The 21313-nt window shown below is 47.7% G+C and overlaps 1 protein-coding gene across 2 annotated transcripts in view; it reads left to right on the top strand.

Annotated features, from left to right (window-relative positions):
- Window positions 1-21313, top strand: part of Rgs9 (regulator of G protein signaling 9) — a 75961-nt gene that overhangs the window by 34731 nt on the left and 19917 nt on the right. The window contains exons 9-13 of one of the 2 annotated variants that reach the window (XM_005350646.2): window positions 5425-5487; window positions 13022-13051; window positions 13998-14059; window positions 14831-14944; window positions 16829-16944. In XM_005350646.2, the coding sequence (XP_005350703.1) occupies window positions 5425-5487; window positions 13022-13051; window positions 13998-14059; window positions 14831-14944; window positions 16829-16944 (385 nt within the window). Of the gene's footprint in view, window positions 1-5424; window positions 5497-13021; window positions 13052-13997; window positions 14060-14830; window positions 14945-16828; window positions 16945-21313 lie in introns of both variants that reach the window. The other variant, XM_026780378.1, reaches the window with a different exon arrangement.

Raw genomic sequence — 21313 nt, 5'->3', positions numbered from 1 at the left:
CTGGGGATGCAGGCCCGCCGCTCTTATTTCAACAGAGTGGGCAGCCGGGTGCCGGGGAACGCAGCTCTGCCGCTCTTATTTCAACACAGGAGTTCTGGGGACCCACTGTGGCCACCTGGTAGATTAGAGTGTGACGTGGCCACAGTTACCAGATGAGCTGTTTACTTGTACATTAGTCTGTAATCTTTTTTTTCCTATTCTTTCCAATTTCTTGTATGCTTGCATTGTTTGTGTGTGTGTGTCCATGTACATGTGTGTGTGCACACATGTGTATATTGTATATATGTTTGTGTGTGTGCACATGTGTGTATATTGTATATAAGTTTGTGTGTGTGTGCACATGTGTGTATATTGTATATATGTTTGTTGTTTACAGGTGTGGAGGCACACGGGTGTATGTGTGCACGTAGAGGCCGGAGGCTGACATCAGAATCATCCTCAGTTGCTTTCCCATCTCATTCATTGAGGCATGGGTCAAATCCAGGGCTCGCTCATGTCGCTAGTCTCACTATCCAGCTTGCTCTAGGAATCCCCTCTCTGTCTTCTAAAGCTGGAATTATAGGCCGGCTGCTGCACCCATCCATCATTTATGTGGGTCTAGAGATCTGAGCCCTCATGTGTGCGCAGCAAGAGCTTTAACTACCGAGGCATTTCCCCAGCCCCTCATTTCTCTCGTTCTTAAGCCTTAAATTCCTTATTGGGCTTCGACCACCAAGAAAAGAGGGTTGGGCATATAATACCAGCTAGACATCACTGAGTCCGTACTGTGCACTTGTGAAGAAAGAGCATCTCTTCGATGCTGTCCCCAGAAAAGCATCCCTAGCAGAGGGTGAGATCGGACATGGATTCAAAACAGACTTAAGCATGATACAAACAGTGTAAATGAGCACAGGGAGAAATGGTTTCCCTACGTGGTTAAGGACAGCCTTGAACTGCTCTGCCTGCCTTTCTTACCCAGTTTATGCATTGCTAGGGATAGAACCCAGCTCTTCATGTATGTTAGGCGAGCACTCTACCAACTGAGCTACAGCCCTAGCCTGAGATGTGATTTCTTGCACAAACTGTTTTGAGGTTTCCCCGTGTCTTCACTGAGCCACCTGGGCACCACCGGTGACTCAGTGTCTTCTGAGGGTACAGCCCAGTTACTCAGGCTTGCTTTGCTGCGGAGAGGCCTTTTTGTTGCCTTGTGTTCTAAGGCAAGTTGTCATATGAATAAACATCCAACAAAGCGGTCTTCATTACAGCCACATACATAGCTACCAACTAAGAAGGTGTCTGCTCTCCACTTCCTGCTGAGGTTGAGCTAAATGCCCCGCAGTGGAGAGTGATAAAATATTTTAAGGTATATCCAATGTGATGGGACATTGGGAAGCTATTTAAATGATAGGGTCAAAGTTTATTCATTAACTTGGGGAAATAGTCTGAAATAGAGTGCTGCATCATAAAACTGTGTAGAACACTTGATAGATGCTGGCGGCAATTTAAAAAAAAAACAACACAACTTTTGGATGTTTATTTTATGGTTGGTGTTCTTGAGCCAGTGGGGATATCTGGCTTATGAGCTGGATAGCCATGCACATGGTTCACGGTCTCAAGGAAAGTGAAGTAAAACGTGACTACATCTGTTATGCAGATGAGTGAATGACCTACAGGATGCTGTGCAAGCTTCTAGAAGAAAAGAATCTCCCATCAGACCAGGCGCCAGGAGACACCTCCGCATGGAAGTGACATCCGAGCCGAGCTGTGCTTGGAGCAGACTTTTCTAGCTCTCCAGCCTAAAACCATCTCCCCATTCAGCCTCATTTTTCTTCCCCTCATTCCTCGCTGCGCTCTGTTTATAAAACAAGTAGTGTTTTGTCTATCCTCTCTGACACAGGGGTTGCCCTGTGAGAGAGAACTAGAAGGTGCTCATAGGTGACTAGGTAGAAGGCCCTTGTCCTGGTGCCACCCTGGCCTGCTGATTCCTGCTGATGTCATTGTCAGATTACCAGGCATTTAGCAAATGCCCCTCTTTGTTTATGCCCAAGGGATCTAATTGAGACGTCACATCTGGTGCTCACAACTTCTCCCGTTGAAGGAGGGAAGCTCACAGCTCAAGCATCCCTGAAGGACTTTCTGTGTAGAGACACCAGTGCAGAAGGCATCTGCGGGAAGCGCCTCAACTGGTTGCCTTTAGTTCTTACACATGGACAATGAGCTCTGGATAACCTTTAATTAAATATCCACCCACGGACCAAGTGTGTATCTGCAGAAGCCCTGGTAGTCATTACAGTAGGATAAAGGCTATACTAACTACCTGATAGATAATGAATGAATGAATGGATGGATGGATGGATGGATGAGTGAGCCTCGGAGGCTTTCTGGGGGAGCTTGGACAGACAGTGGTTGGGATTACAGCTTCTTCAGCTGAACTTAAGGGGTTGCTGCCCACAGAGAGGCCAAGGGAAGAGTACAGCCAGAGGAAGGTGTTTGGCTGTTTGGTAGAGCTGGTGAAGAAATCTGCAGGGGTGGGGGATGGTGGTGAGCAGGAACTGGAGTGGGTGGCAGAGCAATAAAGGCCAGATGTGGCCTTGAGTCTGGGCGGCAGAGGTGGCCTTGGAACAGGTTTCAGCTATGCATTTAATCCAACTGAGGCCCCAGCTGCCTGTTTGCTGCCGTTTGTGGGGCCAGCTCAAAGGAACAGTTAAACAGCCACCTCAAGCCTGGAGCAGATGACCCCATGGAGCTACTGAGGCAGCTGGTGCCCGCGAAAGGGGCTGGACCGTGGCTGTAGGTCACTCACTGTGGGGTGAGCTCTGAGTGTGCAGTGAGCACGTATGAATATGGATGGGCACATGTGTGAGAACATGTGTAGATGAGTGTCAATGTGTAAGCTGAGGGGGCGTGTCGGTGTGTTAGAGCAAACACTGTGACAGTGTGTGTGTATGTGAAATCCGTCTTCAGTGACACTGGTGGGGGCGTCTGTGTAGCAGACGTGGGGGAAAACCCCTGGAGGCCATTTTAGGTGAAAGCATTCGTGGGATGGTCACATCCTTCCCTTCTTCAGATGAGGTTAGATCTTCTCGGGAGACGATTGGGACTTCTGTGGTGTTCCTTTGTGACGCTGATCATTATTGTCCTTTATCCTCTTATGACGACTAAGGGATTTCCCCATCCCCAAGACTGGAAATGTCCCTGTATATTTTCTTGGGGGGGGTGGTACCCTCAAAGCAGGAGTCCCGGGTCATACTCACTATCCTCTCAAGGTTTAGCCCAGTGTCTAGAACATAGGTAGTATTGGTCAGAGTCCACGGGTAATGGGGTGAGGGTGGGGACTCCACTTCCTCACCCTCCTCTGCTTCTCACCTCTTCCTTGTAGAGTCTGCAGGCCCCATATTTGCCTCTTTGGTAGCCTGCTGAGCTAGGATGTGGTATTTAGCAAGTCGAATACAGGGTATCCATTTTTTAATCATTCATATTGTGTGTGTGAGCACAGACAGACAGACACACACACTTGCCCCAGAAGGGGCATGGAGGTCAGAGGACAGCATTTGGAGCTGAGTTTCTCCTTCTATCTTGTGTCTCTTCCCGTAGCTGTGTTATGCACCCTAGGTTTCCTGCTGTGCGCTTTGGGCTGATTCTCCTGTACTTGCTACCCGTCATGCTGGAGGAGGGCTGCGATTACAGATGTGTACCACCACACCATTGGACTTTCCACATGTGTCCTAGGGCGTGAGCGTGGGTTCTTAGACTTGTGCGGCAAGCACTTTTACCCACTTCCCTGGCCTCAGTGACAATTATTTTGTATAAATAGTTGACATCAGAATTTATTTTCTATCAAGATCTATTTTATGTTCTTAATATAGATATACAATAAGTGTAAAATTATTGGACCTGGGCATGGTGATATGAGCCTGTAAGCTCAGGCTGAGGCAGGAGGATTGTGAGTTCTAGACTGATTTGCCCTGCATTGTGAGTTCAAGGCAAGCCTGGCACATAAAGACTGTTTCCCATGCTCCAAAAACCAAAACCAAAACCAAAAAATAACAACCAAGCAAGCAATTTATGTCTCGACTCCTCCAAAGTGGCTGGGAATCTAAATTATTTGTGCTTATCTGAAGTTAACCAGATGTCCTAGATTGTAATCTAACAGCCTGACCTCTGACTGAAAATGTTCTCTCTTCTGCTGATGGGCTAAGACCTGATGACGAGAGGACTGTCTCGCTGCCGCATGAAGTCAGCCTCGTTAACAATACGTGCCGACACTGGCTCGTACAAAAGGAAGTGAAAAACCTCAATTGCTGGCCTCAAGTACATGAGAGAGGCCAAGTAAGACTGGGTGCCGGGTGGGGGGAGGGGGGTTAACCAGAGGAAATGGGCACTGACAGATTGCTGACGCAGGTTTGGTTCCACCTTCGCATGCGTGACCTTAAACGACAGTCCAGGCCCTTATTCAGTGACAACCACTCTCTATCGATGGTGTCATGTTCTATGTCATATTCTATCTTGATAAGTCCTAGAAGTACCTTTCAGGTAGGAGGCATGATCTCTGCTTCTCAGATGGCTGGGCCAGTGAACCCCGGGTGAAGTACCTTCTAGGATAGTGGTTCTCAACCATCTTAATGCTGCACCCCTTTAATACAGTTCCTCATGCTGTGCTGATCCCCAGCCATAACATTATTTTTGTTGCTACCTCGTAACTGTAACCTTGCTACTGTTAAGAATCGTAATGTAAACATCTGTGTTTTCCGTTGATCTTTAGCAACCCCTGGGAAAGGGTCGTTTGACCCTCCAGTGGATTGAGAACCGCAGCGCTAGAGGTTTGGCACATCTGGGAAACAGCAAACTAGGAGCTGGAATGGGGTAGCGCACGACTCACGCACTTCTTGCGTCCTTCTCACCCGGCCCAGGCAGCAGCTGCAGAGTGTGGTGAAGGAGAATCCATAGGAGGAACTGGGAGTCTCGTGTACCAATTTCAGTGGTCTCACTGAGTTTCAGGGCTCTTCATCCATCCATAATCTATGCCATCTGTCATCCATCTATCCATCTGTCCGTCCATGATGTATCCCATCTGTCGTCCATCCATCCATCTATCCATCTGTCTGTCCACGATGCATATCCCATCCGTCGTCCATCCATCTATCCATTCTCCTACGGTGATGCACAGACATCTATCTGTCCTTTCCCTCTCTTTCTCCCTCTCCCCTCCCTCCCTCCCTCCTTCCCGCTGTGTTGAGTCCTGGGTATCTGCACTAACAGACAAATAGCCCTGGGGAAGCTCTCTAGCTCATTTGGGGGTTTATGCACCCTCACATTTCCTTCTGGGTTAGACCACTAACCCTTCTCAGCGTTGCCTCTTGATTGTCAGCTTGGCAAAGACCCAAAGTTGATCAGAAGCTAGAGACTCTTCCTGCTGTGACCCTTTATCGTTTTCCTTCCGTTCAGCCCGGGATGAACAACGTGCTAGACTACGGCCTGGACCGCGTGACCGATCCAAACGAAGTTAAGGTAAACCAGGTAAGTTTGATGCGTTCTGGCCAGAGTCTGGGGAGGTTCTGAGGTTGGGAGGGTATCCCCACGTCTATCTGTCTGTGAGGCAATGTTATCTCTCCTTGGAGACTGATGCTGGTATCAGGGTCTGATTTATGACTCTGTGGCCTAGGGGGTCAAGGGAAGAGGAGGCCATTGCAAGGGTCCTGGGTAGAGAGTGGTCACAGTGAATGAATGAAGGCTGTAGAGCAGGCCATGTGATGCCCGAATCACTCACACTTTGGAAATCGAATGAGATTTTCAACCCAGTGTGTCATTGCAAAGGCTTGGCCTCTAGGCTTGAGAAGGGACCTGGAAGGGTGTGTCTGGGTGGTGGGGGGAGGTGAAAAGAGCAGGATGCAGCCGTGAAGTAGCTGAGGTAACACTGCGGTGTGTGGAGAGGGACTTAAGAGTCCCCAGAGAGCAACACTTGGGAACATTGTTAGGACTCTTGTCCAAAATGACCCTTCCTTTGATACGTTTGGGGCACATCAGCAAGCTTTTGGCTGCCATTCTCCCAGCAGCCTCTTCCACGTTTTCTTGTCAGATAGCAGATCACTGCCAAGGTCTTGTAGGCTCAGTTGCTATGGAGACAGAACCATCTAGTAAAATACAGAACCCGGGTGGGAGAGTTTTTTTTTTTAATGGATAATGTACTTTCTGGAAACCGCTCTCCCGTGGAGGAGGGGGGTGGAAGCAGCATGCCCTTCACTGGCTCTGACGTGGGTGGGGTGTGGGGACTGGCTGAGGCTCAGCTGTGTGGATGTGGGGTGTGGGGAGGTGAGAATAGGGCCTTCACACTGTCTGTTGTGGGGGGTGGCCTTGGAGCTGTGCTAGCCCCTTGTAGATGCCATAGCTGGAGGACTTCTGGGGAGTGTGGCCAATGGGCCTTCTCCCTGAGGAAGCATCTTCATGCCCCCAGGCCACCCGGGAGTGAAAGAGCTGTGCCTTCCTGCTTTCATAAACCTGGGTGTGCCAGCCGTTGGCAATGCTCTGAGCAGGGAAGTAGAGGCCAGACTGGGTGGCATAGCACAGGCTCATGGTGGCGGGTTCTGCATGGGCTGTGTCTTTTTTTGCTGTGTACTCATCTCTCTCTCTCTCTCTCTCTCTCTCTCTCTCTCTCTCTCTCTCTCTCTCCCTCCTCCTCCCCCCACTCCCTCTCTCTCTCTTACCAGCTCTCCTTCTCCTGTGTGTGCACTCTGACCGTTATGGAGCAGTAAGAAGAAACATCACACGGGCTGCCCTTCCCTCTCCAGCAGCGCAGGGCCCATTGAATCCCTTGTGGAGGGCGGGGCTGGGGCAGGGGATGAGTGTTGTGACTTTCTCATGAGCAGGTGACCCCGTTTCCTCCTCTTCTTTTACCTGCACTGAGAGGAGAGGGTCACACAGAGAGCTTGGAGCATCTTCCACGAGGCCTGAGGAAGGCAAAGGTTTGCTTTTCATCTCAGTTCAGGGAACCCACAGTGAAGAACAGGGTCGTTTCAGAGAACGAGGAAATTCTTGACATCTGTTTCTCCTCAGCGGAGGCAAAAGCCCATTGAGCGTGAGAATGGAGGCTGTTAGGCTGGCAGGTGTCCAGAGCCTTGGGTAGTCAGCTTCATCAGACATGAACACTGGGTGGTAAGGTTTCCCAGCCTTGGGAGGATCTGGTGTGTCTGTCTGTCTGTCTGTCTGTCTGTCTCTCCTTTCAGTTCCTATACCTTAAGAACATAAAAAGGTCAAGTGTGTGTCTCCCCACTCCCTCTTTCATTCCAAAGAACATTTGGCCCTACAGGGTAGAGACTGAGTCTGCCTCTGGGCCCTGTTGTGCTCTGAACTAAAACCCTTCTGTCCCAGGTTCTCCTCCGCCCCAGGAGGGGTCACACTGCCATCTAGTGCTGCTCACGACGACAGGGTCATACTGTTCCCCAGCGATGAGCAGCCACCAGGTCCTAGGAAGGAACCCAGCTCTTCCAGTTTTGGTCAAACTCCTGGGCCATTCATAGCTTGAGTTTACGCCTAACATTAGTTCTTTAGGAGATTATACAGGATCATTTGCAGAAGTGTCTAGAACAATATACAACATGGGCGGTATCTAAGAATAGGTGTTATTCTTACCATCATAAAGTTATGATATTGTGAGGGAGGTGGGTTATGGGGTATCATCTTTACTTATGTCTTTGCTATTATTCTGTTTAGTTTCGGTTAAGTTTTAAAGTTAGCTTACAAAGTGATGGGTTTTAGTATGACATTTTCAAACACACACACCATACACACACACACACACACACACACACACACACACACACACACACGCTCTTGATTCTCTTTCTCTGGAGCAGGGGCATTTTCATTTTGCACTGGGGCCATGCAGGCTGTGAGTGGGTGATCCTGCCTCTCCTTGCTCAGGAAGTATTAGACAGACAAGTATCTGCTCAGATGCCCCAGACTCAAATCCTGGTTCCCCCGACAGCTGCCCTTGCTCTCTTTTGTGTGTACATTGTACTAACAATTTCAGTTTCTGGATTTCCCAGTTTGCAGCCTCTTCCCCACCCCCTCTCTCTGCTCGTGTCCTCTCTGTCTTCCCAGCTAGTGTTCCCTCACTTCGCCTTATAGACTCCTACCAGGCTACCTCATCCCCAGCTCTCTGCTTGACTGTCTTCTGGCTCCCTTTCTTCTGTCTGGCAGGGATCCCAGGGCTTCTCAGGCATAGCTCCGACCCCTCTAACCTTCCCTGACAAATTGTCCCTAGCCTCTGAGGGCCACAAGATGTATAAACAAGTCTGTCGCTATTTGGGAAATCCCACAAGAAGATAACAAGTTGTTAGGATGTCAGGAATGGAGATCACTCAGATTCCCCAGGCAGCGTAGCCTCCGTATGGGGAAGGGTGGTCCTTTAAGTGGGAGTATAGACTTGGCTTCACTCCAGATGAGGCCACATCCAAGAGGAGGGTAGATGCATGAGAATTCCATGGTTAAAAAAAGAGGTTGTGGTCGTCCTGCTCTGTCACCAGGTGGCTGCCTCTGAACTGCACAGTGTGTGTGGGTGTGGGTATTTTTAATAACTTTAGCATGATGTTTTTATGACCTTTTGGCTAAATAATAATAATAATATTGATAGCTAGGTTTGCAAGATTTAGCAAACAACCCCCCCCCCACATGATTCCTAGTTAAATTTGGATTTCAGATAAACAGTGATAATGTCTCTTTCAGTATAACTATGTCCTGACTATTGCCTGGGACAATATTCTGTCTTGTAACAAGAGCTGATGTCACATCCTGCATGTGCCATATTTTAGCAACAGTAATGTTAACCCTAATTAATGGCCATTATATATTGAGTCTCTGCAATATGCCAACTGCCTATATTATTCTATTTAGCCGCCCCCCCCATCCCCAACTCAAAATTCTGCCAAGTGTGAAACTTAGGGCACTAAGATGATGTCACAGGTGGGAAAGCTTACACTGTGAACCGTTGTTTGAGCTGGATGTGGTTTAATTCCAGCACCCCATGAGTTCGAGGCCAGTCTGGTCTCCATAGCAAGTTCTAGGCCAACCAGGGAGATATCACGAGACCCTGTCTCAAAACACAAAGTTTATTTTATGTACAAAATTGTTGGGAATATCTTATAAAATTATACTTAGGTTATGTGTAGAGGGTATAGACAAAGTATAAATTGGATTTTCTGGTTAGACTTGAGTCTCATCCCCAAGATTCCTCATCAGGTATGGGTAAATTTCCAAAAATTTGAAATCAGAATTGCTCGTGTTATTTGGAGCATGCAGTCCCTCCCCCATGCTGGAGGGCGCAACGAAGGCCAGACCCCAGAAAATTATTACTCCTAATTCTAGGAACCAAAAGAAAGACTAGGAACCGCACCAGGGGAAGCGTTCTGAAAAGATGGTAAAAAAACAAAGAAAGTGAATGGCGTGTAAAAATGGTTAAAATTGTGAATATGGAGACAGCGGCTCCACAGGCAACCGTGTGAAGCCACAGAGAGATCAGCAGAGGTAGAAACAGAGCGTGTGCATGCGGCTGTCACTTCCAACGACGCTCCCTGTGGGGCCTAGAGAATGCAGGACAGCCAGAGTCCTACTCTTTCTTCTGGGTGTGTGCGCTGAGGGTCCCTGAGCCACAGGACTGGCCGTGGAGCAGCGGATGATGGGAAGTTTGATGGGGGTCCTAGGGTCTCTGAAAGAGGGCGTCTAAGATACTGGCTGCTGGGCATCGAACTAGCTGTGGATTGGTCTTTACGCCATTAGTGGGATGAATCGTGTTTCCTGTCCTTACGTCTCATCTCATGGCTGGGGATTTTGCTCTATTTGTTTCAATCGTAAATGGAAAGGCTTTTCATTCTGCAGCAGCGTTCCTAGCGCAAGGCAAAGAGAGGCTGTGGTGGAGAGAGCAGGGGAGGCCAAGAGAGACCACAGGCCCACATTTCCCGTGGCTCGCTCCTCAGCCTTGTATATGGCGGAGGTGGCTTTGAATTTTGGTCAACGATCGCCCAGAAGTGACCGCGGCAGGTATCAATGCCGACGACCAGCCAGAGCCTTTATTGTCTCAGCACAAAGTCAATCATAAACTTTTCTTCCTTTGAGCTTTTTAATAGTTCAGAGAAGTGTAGATTGCTCTGTATTTGCAGAGGAATAACCACGTGCAAGAGCCTAGCTCCTCCTTTAGCCGAGGTCCTATGTTGTTAGATACTATTCTGAGGAACCACTTCAAGAAAACTCTAACAGACACATTTGATTATAGTAATTTGAATGAATGCAAGTCTATCCCGGTCCCCTGGTCTCTTTCTGTCTAGAGTGCTTGTCTTCTATCCCGGTCCCCTGGTCCCTTTCTGTCTAGAGTGCTTGTCTTCTATAACAAAGCCCCATGTGAAGAAAGAATGGGAGCAAGGATAGGCGTGCTTACCCTGATTGCCAAGACGCTAGATCAGCGGTTCTCAACCTGTGGGTCAACTGACCCTTTCTCAGGGGTCATTCATCAGACATCCTGCATACCAGATATTTACATTGCAATTTATAACACAGCAAAATTGCAGTTTATGATGGGGGGGGGGGTCACCATGCATGAGAAACTGTATTAAAGGGTTGCAGCATTAGGAAGGTTGAGAACTACTGTTCTAGAGTCTCTAGAGTTGCTGAGTGTTTTCAGATTTTTTTTTTTAATAAGAGGACATTTACAAAAGGTCTTTATCTTTCTAAGCCCCTAAGCATACCAAAGCCAGCCTCGGTTGGGTGTTTGTCAAGGATCTACCCTGTGTGAGGCAGGATTCTAAAGGACGCAGCTGTGCTCTGATGGTGGAGTGTACACTCTAAAATAGTTACATAAATAAAACTTGTGATGACCTATGAGAGAGAAGGTCAAATGTGGGAATTAAAAGCTGAGAGGCTTCTCTAGCCTTTACTTGAGATATCGCCCCCATTTGCACTGCCCCAGGAACAACCCATAGATTTCCTGTGGAAAGGAGTGATCGAAAGCGATCCAATGAAGGAAAATGATACCCTGCATGAAGGAGAGAGAACGGTGTTCTTGACACTCCATATTCGGCTTACGACCTCCTGTACCTCTGAGTCAATGGGCCAATGGCTCTTTTTGCGCTGGCTAAGGAGAAGCAGGGTCCTTCTCATCCTATTTCCTTTTGTTGTCGTCTTTATTTTTCGAGACAGGGTTCTCTATAGTTTTGGTGCCTGTCCTGGAACTAGCTCTTGTAGACCAGGCTGGCTCGAACTCACAGAGATCCGCCTGCCTCTGCCTCCCGAGTGCTGGGATTCAAGGCGTGCGCCACCACCACGCAGCCTCACCCTATCTCTAATGAAGATTTGATTTAATTTAGCAGCATCAACAGTAGGCAGCCAGGAATTACGAGGCTCATCTTTCAGGTTTAGAGTCGGCACCAAACAGCCCCTGGACATAACCACATGTAAGAAAACCAACACTGGAATTCCCACGGTGCCCAACTTCAAAGGATTGCACGGGGTAGGAAGGTAGCCTGTTGCTGGGGGATTTCAGCTGGAGATTGATCTGAGTGTCTCAGGGGCTCCCAAGAGCCTAATGAGAAGCCTGCTGTGGACCCATCCTTCTCTGTATTTACTCAGGAGGTCCAGGGAACGCCCTGTGGCTGATCCCCAGCATGAACGTGAGCTTGCTTTCCACAAGGGCACAGGGTCCAATGTGGTCTCCCACATTACAGCCCAGCTCTGAGACTTGGCTGTGTTTTTTATTGTTTTTTTTTTAATTGTGTGATTTTTAGAAACATGGCTATGTTATTTTTTTCAGTTTTTGGTGTCAGTCAAATTGTTATGAACGCCTGAGAGTGAATTTCGCAATTCATTCAAAAACTCCTCCTAATGAGAAAAACAAATGTCCAAGGTCCATGCTGGACTCTCCATCTTCCATCTTCATCCCTCCTTCTATGTCTCAGTGAGAGGTGGCTTCCCTTACTAACAATGCCTATCTATCTGTCTGTCTGTCCGTCCGTCCATCCATCCATCCATCCATCCATCCATCCATCCATCCATCCATCCATCCATATATCCATCCATCCATCCATCCATCCATCCATCCATCCATCCATCCATCCTTCTATCTATCTATCTATCTATCTATCTATCTATCTATCTATCCATCCATTTATTTATTTTTATCGTGCGTGTCTAAGACACTTTCCATGGTGTCTTAGGGTTTTGATTACTGTGATGAAACACTATGACCAAAAGCAACGTGGGGAGAAGAGAGTTTATTTTAGCTTAAGTCTCTCAGGTCATAGTCCGTCACTGGGGGGGAGTCAAGGCAGCAAGCAACTCAAGGCAGGAGTGCTGGAGTGAAGCCATGGAGGAATGCTTGCTTCTATGGCTTGCTTAGCCTGCTTTCTTTTACACCCCAGGAGTGGCACTGCTCACAATGGACTGGGCCCTCCCACATTAATCATTAATCAAGAAAATACCCCACAGGCTTGTCTACAAGTCTTGCCAATCAGATAAACACCTTTTCTCAGTTGTGGCTCCCTCCATTCAGATAATTCTAGCTTGTGTCAAGGTGACAAACCAACCAACCGGAACACATGGCTTCTCTGGAGGTCAGAGGATAACTTCGTGGAGTCAGTTCTGTCCTTCCATCTTTGCGTAGGTTCTAGGGATCAAGCTCAGGTTGTCAGTCTTGGGATGGTAAATATTGTCATCTACTGAGCCATCTCAGCACGGGGTTTCCCTTGGTATCGCCCAGTTTTCAGCTGTTTCTGTAGATACAACAGGAGAGTCGGGCCAGCCCCAAATGTGGCCCTTAATTCACATTGGTTTTTAGGAAGGAAGATACAGTGGTAAATTCCTTCCCTTGGCCCACACATCTCTAGTGGCTTTCTGGAGGGGGGTGGAGAGGGGTGGAGGTGGCTGCTGGGGAGATGCTACTTTCTGAGTGTGAGAAGGTGGGTAGTTTTCTCATGAAGAATGTTTTTATTTTTCAGATGGACATTTGAACTGTGTGGATTTAATGGTGCCGATTTAATGGATTTTCTTCTTTGTTTTCCAGAAACAAACGATCACTGCTGTCAGAAAAGAGGTAATTAGTCTCCACTGCCAGTGGTGCTTGACTTTAAAATCTTCTAACAAATTATGGGTACTTTGGCTTGTTGCTCCCCACTCAGTAATGAAATGGAATCCATGTGTAGTGTTCAGACAACTGCTTCTCAATTAACGAACAGCAAAGGATCCTTGGGAAAGTGGGAATGGGGTAAATGCCGACTCTCAGGATATGAAATGTCCTTGAAGCCACACATGCGAGGGATGGTCAGGGAGGAGTGTCCACATCCCTGAGCTGGACCCTGCTCTCACAAATCCATCTGGAATCTGTCCTGGACTCGACGTTTTGGCTGGTCTCTGTAGGACTTAAGCATGTATCTCCGTATCTCACTTCAGTGTTCCTTGGGGCATTTTTTTCCAGCTGTCAACTTTTCTCAACTGATACATGATGGGTTAAGGAAGATGCTAACTAGGAGTCTGAGGTGTGGGCCTGAGCCTTGTTGTCACTGAGGTGGCTGACTTGAAGGGGTGGAGCACACTGTTGATAGAGATAAATGACCTGTGTTCTTGGATCTGTGTGTAATGTCGTGGCCTTTAAGGGTGGGGACTTGGAGATCACATTAGTCATCTTTTTCATTGCTATGATAAAAGTCACTTAGGGAAGGAAGGATTTGCTCAGGTTCACAGTTTTAGGGGATACAGCCCACTGTGGGTGGGGGAGGCACAGCAGCAAGAGCAGGAGGCGATGGTCACATGACATCCACAGTCAAGAAACAGAGATGCATGTGACTGCCCAGCTGACTTTTCCCGTTTTCCTCAGTCCTGGCCCGACAGGTGCTGTTTACCTGTAGGGATCCTCCCATCTCAACCCAATCCAGAACCCCCTCATAGACATGCCCAGTGTGTCTCCCAGGGGATTGCAGGTCCTGTCAAGAGGACAGTCATGACCAATAGCCACAGACATCTAACAACCGTCTCTCTTCCAGATCATGTATTACCAACAGGCCCTAATGAGGTCCACAGTGAAGTCTTCAGTGTCCCTTGGAGGGTATGTCCCCGATTTGTTGGCCTTGCTAAAGCTAAAGCGTGAGCAACAGCTGCGCGAGAGAATGTCTGCTTAAGTCGAATGTGACGAGCCGTGGTTGGAAGGACTTTAGGTTCCAGTGAACCGTGTTTTGTCCGCGCTTACTTCCAGTTCTAGGCCAAGGGTCAGGTTCTTGAAAGAATAGGTTTCACACCTCCCCAATTCACAGTTTAAAAAAAAATGTGACATCCTCCCTGAAAGAGTGGCTGTGGCTGTGGGCAGAGTTTGTGGCAGGAACCCATGGTCCTTCCTCACACCCAGATAGACATCAGGCAATGCATTAACTCAGAAGGTCCTACTTAAGGATCCACTGAGGTCCTAAAGGGGTTGGGTAGTGACTTGAAGTTCCTAAGCACAGGTGTTATCCTGCCAGAGGAGGAATCCACAGGGTCAGTGGCCTTGGCTTATCTGTGGCAGTTACAGCTTCTATGATGGCCATCAAGACACGGACAAACCGAGTCAACTTTGGAATGTAAAATCTGATGACACATGAAAAGGCCACGCTTGAACTGGGGACAGAAAATTGACCAGGGAACAGGATTGGGGGACAACAGCATTACTTCCCAAGTGTAACAGAACAGGTCTTTCCAAACAGCTGCCTGTCCCAGGAGCTGTTGGACGTTTCTCAGAGGCTAAATCAATGCCGGAAGAGATGCCATGCTGGACAACTAGCCGAAGGGTTATCTGGTCTCTCTGGGTTGCATTGCTAGGGGCCCTCTTCTGTCTGCTTTTCAGAATTGTCAAGTACAGTGAGCAGTTCTCATCCAGTGACGCCATCATGTCAGGCTGCCTCCCGAGCAATCCTTGGATAACAGACGATACCCAGTTCTGGGATTTAAATGCCAAACTGTACGTATCTCAAATGTTGGGTTTTTAATGGATCTGCTTATATTGTGTGTGTGTGTGTGTGTGTGGTGTGCGCTTGCATGTGTGGAGGAGTGTTTCTATGTGCATGGGTACACACGCTCATGTGTATGGAGGCCTTAAGTTGAGTCAGGTATTCCCCTGACCCATCGACATTTTAGTCATTGAGGTATGGTCTCCAGTTTTGGCCTCTCTAGCTCGCTCGCCTCCCCTGGGGATCCCGTCTCTGCCTCCGAAGAGAGGCCATTATAGGTGGCTACCATAGCTGCCTCATTTTTACATGGAGATCCAAACTCCGGTCTTCATACTTCCATGATGAGCCATCTCCCCAGCCCAAAATGTGCTTCTTTTTTAGGACGGATTGTAGTTTAGGTTGTAAGTGCCTAGAATTCACAAAGCCCTGGGTTCAACCCACACACAGTATAAACCAGGCATGATGGTGCACGCCTATAATTGCAGCCCTTGGAAGGCCGGAGGATCCGACATTCAAGGTTCCTAAACTATATGGCAAACTCGAAGCCAACTTAGTATATGTGAAGCCCCGTCTCAATTTTTTTTTTCATTTTTGAGTTGTAACTCATATGTCATACAATTTATCCATTTAGAGCATACAATTAAATTTTTGTTATATTGACAAAGTAGTGTAATCCCTACTACAATTATTTTTAAAAGAAATCTGTGCCCTTTAGTGTCAACCCCTCCCTCAAGCGCCTCCTTGGATGATCCTTAGTCAATTTATATCCTGGTTATCTGTGTTCTCCTGTTTTTTCCTGCAGATGAACTCCTAGGTTATGGGGTCTGTTGTTAGGCACTTTTCGCTCCACACTAGACTTTCAAAGTTTGTCCACGTCATAACATGCATCAGCGTTTTGTTTCAACTACAGATAAAGGATGTTCCCTGTGTGGCTATGCTGCTTGCCCGTCCGTCTGTCCACCGAAGGACATTCGGGCTTTCCTAGCTTTGCAGCGATCACAAACATTCATGTACTTTTAGGGGGAAAGGGAAGTCTTGGGTAGTGACAGGTGCCTGGCTGCTGGCTGTGACCACAGCATCTCTCACCAGTATGCCACTGGAGCTCTATCCTTGTAGTAATAGGAGCGGCAGGGCTGCGTCCCCAGCACTCAGGCCGCCTGTTAGCTTATGCCCCGAAATAACAACACACAAACTGTATTCTTTTAAACACTGCTTGGCCCATTATATCTAGCCTCTTCTCTGCTAACTCTCGCACCTGGACTAGCCCATTTCTAATAAAGTGTGTAGCACCGAAGTGCGCTTACGGGGAAGATTCTAGCCTACGTCCATCCTGGGCTGGAGCTTGATCGCGTCTGCCTCAGAGAGCAGAGCTATCGCATCTGCCCGGGAGAGGGGGGCATGGCGTCTCTGAGTTCACTTCCTCTTCCTCCCAGCATTTTGTTCTGTTTACTCCTCCCACCTATGTTTTAACCTATGAGGGCCAGCCAAGCAGTTTCTTTATTTTTTAACCAATGACCTTCCTCCATCATATCCTGGCTTGAAGGTGGCAGTCTGACCCCTTCACAGGTGGTCTTCAGTCTGAGTTCTTTGCCCCTGAAGGTTTCTGGCACAGGGCTCCACAGGGTGGCCCTCCCTCACTTCTGGGAGGCCACATCTTGGATGCGACCTCTGGGAGACTTGTTAGAGGCTGCATCTCCCTGGCAAGTGGTTACTTGGGTTGTGTCTGTGCAGAGGTTGAAGGGTAAAGCAAAACTGAGAGCAGGTGGCAACGTTGGCTAAGGACCTCATGCCGGTGGGTGGAGGCTGATGCCCATCGCTCCCACCCAGATCAGCCCCTAGCGCAGCTCCTGTCTCCCAGGGAGTGTTGTTGCATTAACCTCTCACCGTCCTTGCAGGGTGGAGGTTCCAACTAAGATGCGGGTCGAGCGGTGGGCCTTCAACTTCAGCGAGCTGATTCGAGATCCCAAGGGTCGACAGAGCTTCCAGTACTTTCTCAAGAAGGAATTTAGTGGTGAGCTCTCTTTTCTTTCCTTTCCCCCACCCCCACGGGATTCCATATAGCCCAGCTAGCTTGAGTTCTCTATGTAGCTGAAGGTGACCCTTAATTCTTGAGTGGCCCGACTTCCTCCCAGGTGCTGGTGTTACAGGCATGAGACACTCCGCTTGGCTTAATAGGGTCCTGAGATGCGAAGGTCCTGAGGGTCTCTTGCGCCCTGGGCCAACACTCTTAACTGAGCTGCCTCTCCAACCTGATGGTTTTTTTTTTTTAATTTTTAAAGCAACTGTCCCTTTAATGTCCAGTCTAGGGTTTCCCAGTGGGTGTTCCCATGTCTTGTGAAGGCTTTTAACTAGGGTTTCTTGCTTTTCCAGATGTAAGAGTCCTATCTGGGTCCAACACCGTTCCTTCTCCATAGGCTCAGAAGGACACTGCAGTCCGGAGGGGACAGGGGTCACATTTCTAGAATCTGCATTAATCTCATTCACAGTTCCCAGAGCTCCATCCCTTCTTGGCTTCCCTCATTTCTTTGCTCAGAGTCCCTTTAACCCAGTTCCTGACCTCTGACCCTCTACCCTCTTGTCAATACAACTCAGAGGTCAGGAAGGCAGGGGAGCTAGCTTCCCCAGATTCTCTCCCAGCCCTACTGCTTTTATCTTAGAGGTTCTGCAGATTCAACCCAACATTTTTTTAAAAAAAGATTTACTTTATTTTTACTTTATATGAGTGAGTGTTTTGCCAACATGTATGTCTGTATACCATGTGCATGCCATTCCCAAAGAGGCCGGAGGGGTTGTCATGTTTCCCTGGAACTGGGGTTGCAGAGGGTTGTGAGTGGTCATATGGGTGCTGGAAATTGAACCCAGGTTCTCTGGAAGAGCTATAAGCACTCCTCACCACCGAGCCACCTCACAGTCCTGCAGGGATGTCCTTAAACTCATGTTTACCTAGACCCAGTCCAGGGACGCCTTTTTAAATTGGATTGAGCTGCAATCCCTGTGGTCTAGAAAGTTCTGCAGGTGACTCACAGTGGTTGAGACACACAGTGTACCCTGCCATGGTTTCTTCTGGGCCTTCAGAGGGTGTGGACTTTAGCGGAGGTCTGTCTCTGAATGTCTCATCTACTGAGAAACATCTGGAAACACGGTGAGGCCAGATTAGAAACAACTACACATTCAATTCCGTCACCACCTTTGTTGAAATACTGGCTTTTATGGGATTCATTTGTCTGTTTATGGGGTCCCACCCCTGGGAGCGCCTTGATTGGGTTTGTACTCCAGGACTATGGGCCTGCTCCTGAAGGAAATCTTACTAGATGTGCCTTTAGTCTGGATGACGACTCCACACAGAACATTGCATTAGAACATGGATCGCTGTAGATCATTCTCTGTAATCAATCCTAATTGCTTAATCTACTAACCCTCAGAAAAGAGTGGAAAGGAGTGTGTGTGTGTGTGTGTGTGTGTGTGTGTGTGTGTGTGTGTGTGTGTGTGGCTAGCGCCCGGTGACTAAGGGGAAATAGTGCCATCTAGTGACCAATATATAAAGTGCATGCTGAGCTTCTCCACCATTCTTTAATAATCAAGCATTCTGAAAAATTTCCTTGCATCTTCGAAACCATATTATCGACGTCTCCGCAGGAGATTCATAAGGATTCATGTGTGAATGTGCAGTAGAAACAAGTAATTTTCTTTTTTAATTAAAAGCTTAAAATTTAGGTATGGTCAGTGCGAAATTTATCCCCTCCCATCTTAAAATATTGTTTCACGTAACCCAGACTGACCTCAAATTCACTGAGTAGCTGAGGATGATCCTGATGTCCAAATCCCCCTGCCTCTGTCTTCCAAGTGTTCTTAATTTCTCTTTTTGTTTTGTTTTGAGACAGCAGGTCTCCGTGTAGTCCAGGCTGGCCCTGAATTCATGATTCGTCTGCCTCAGCCTTTGAAGTGTTGGAGTTATGTTCCCCAGCACCTTGAACCCAATTCAGTGGTTTTGTTGCTATTTGGTTTTGTTTTATACATTCACGGAGCTGTACAACTGCCAGCTCTAGCTAATCTAGAACAGTTTCGAGAGAAACACCTCATCCCCCTATACGTCATTTCCTGTTCGCCCCTGGCCAGCTTGCCACCCTTTGCTCTCCTTGTCCATATCAGTCTGAGTGTACTACATTATTTTTACGTTGGGGATCTTACAATATGTGACCCTTTCCTGTTTAGCATGCTGCACACTTCCGTAGGGCTGCAACAAATTCCACTGTATGAGCATGCGTACCACTTTTGCTCATCCCTCATCGGATTATGGGGATTTTAGGATTTGTTTTTTAAAGATTTATTCATTTTTTAAAAATTCTGTGAATATGGGTGTTTTGCCTGCAAATATATATATGTACTCCATGTTCATGCCTGGGACTCACAGAGGCCAGAAGAGGGCATCAGGTCCCCTGGAACTGGAGTTATAGATGATTGTGAGCTGCCATGTGGGTGTTGGGAATCGAACTTGGGACCTCTGAAAGAGCAAAAATGCTCTTAACTGTAGAACCATCTCTCCAACTCCTGAATTTTAATTGTATTGACCTTTGGATTCATGAATACTGCAGTGAACATTCTTGTATTGTTTTAATGTGTTTGTTTAATGTTTTTTGTTTTTTGTTTTTTTGTTTTTTTGTTTGTTTTTTGAGAAAGGGTTTCTCTGTGGCTTTGGAGCCTGTCCTGGAACTAGCTCTGTAGACCAGGCTGGTCTCGAACTCACAGAGATCCTCCTGCCTCTGCCTCCCGAGTGCTGGGATTAAAGGCGTGCGCCACCATCGCCCGGCTGTTTAATGTTTTTAAATGAGTGTGTACATACGTGTTCCTGTGTGTATATATGTGTGGGGTGCCTATACACATCCCTGCCCTTGAGTGTCGAGGCCTGAGAGGGTGGCCTCAGGATTCTTCCTTGATCTCTCTTCATCTTATTCATCAAGGCAGGGGCTCTCAGTTGAACCCAGGTCTCACGGACCTGGCTATCCAGCTCTCTCTATGTCCCGAACAGTGGGTTTACTGGCAGGCTGCCATGGCCACTCAGCGTTGGGTGGGTTCTAGAGATTCAAATCCCGTTTCTCACCTTTCTAAGACAGTTGCTTTACAGACTGAGCTATTTCCCCAACTCCTCGCTTAAATTTTTTCTTAGGAAAAATATGTAACATGAAATTTACCATCTTAACCATCTAAGTGCACAGTTCGGTGACTAGGAAGTGAATCCACATTTTCTGAACCTTTTCATCATGCCAAGTTGAATATGAAATTCAATGAAACATGAACTCCCCATCTTCCCACCCCACAGTTTCCTCCATTTCTCTGCATGTCTCTGTGAGATTGATTGCTCTAGGCACCTCCTGCAATTGTAAACACAGAATTAGTCCCGTTGTAGCTGACCCGTTTCACATAACTTCTGTCTTAGTGTTCTGTTGTTTTAAAGAGACACCATGACCACAGCAACTCTTATGAAGGAAACATTTAATTGAGGATTGCTTACAGTTTCAGAAGGAGTTTAGTTCATTGTCATCATGATGGGAAGCCTGGTGGCCCACAGGCCCGCAGGCTGGAGAGGTAGTGAGTGTTTGACGTCTGGATCCACAGGCAATAGGAAGAGAGAAAGACTCTGGGCTTGCAATGGGCTTTCTGAAACCTCAAAGCCCACCCTCAGTGACACTTGCTCTAACAAGGCTAGGCCTCCTAAGCCTTTCAAATAGTGCCTCTCGGCCGGGCGATGGTGGCTCACGCCTTTAATCGCAGCACTCGGGAGGCAGAGGCAGGCGGATCTCTGGGAGTTCGAGACCAGCCTGGTCTACAGAGCAAGTTCCAGGACAGGCTCCAAAGCCACAGAGAAACCCTGTCTCGAAAAACCAAAACCAAACAAACAAACAAACAAAAACCAAAAAAATCAAATAGTGCCTCTCCCTGGGGACCGTTGTCGTTAAGACCACCATCGTGCCTTCAAGGTTCGTTCATGCCGCATCGCATGGTATTCTAGTCTTCTTTCTGTTGCTGTGGTAAAAACTACCTCCAAAAGCAACTTGGGGAAGAGAGGGTTTATTGAGTTCACATTTCGAGGCCACAGCCCAGCACTGAGGACAGAAACCATGGAGGAACGCCGTGTAACTGACTGGCTTCTAGGCCATTGTCCTGCTATGTTTCTTAGTCAATCAGGGCCTATCCAACCATGAATGGCCACGTGGACTGAACCCTCCTTTATCAATAATCAGTCAAGAAAGTATCCCACAGACACACTGCAGGCCAGTCTGATCGAGGCAATATCCCAGTTGAGACTCCCTCAGATAAGCAGTTGGTAGCTGACTAGCTGACACTAATGAAGAGATTCTCTGTTCCTTTTTTTTTTTTTTTTT

Source organism: Microtus ochrogaster, chromosome 7 (assembly GCF_000317375.1).
Source record: "Microtus ochrogaster isolate Prairie Vole_2 chromosome 7, MicOch1.0, whole genome shotgun sequence".
Lineage (NCBI taxonomy): Eukaryota > Metazoa > Chordata > Mammalia > Rodentia > Cricetidae > Microtus > Microtus ochrogaster.
Note: the sequence above shows the minus strand (reverse complement) of the source record. Positions and strands in the feature narration are given on the sequence as shown.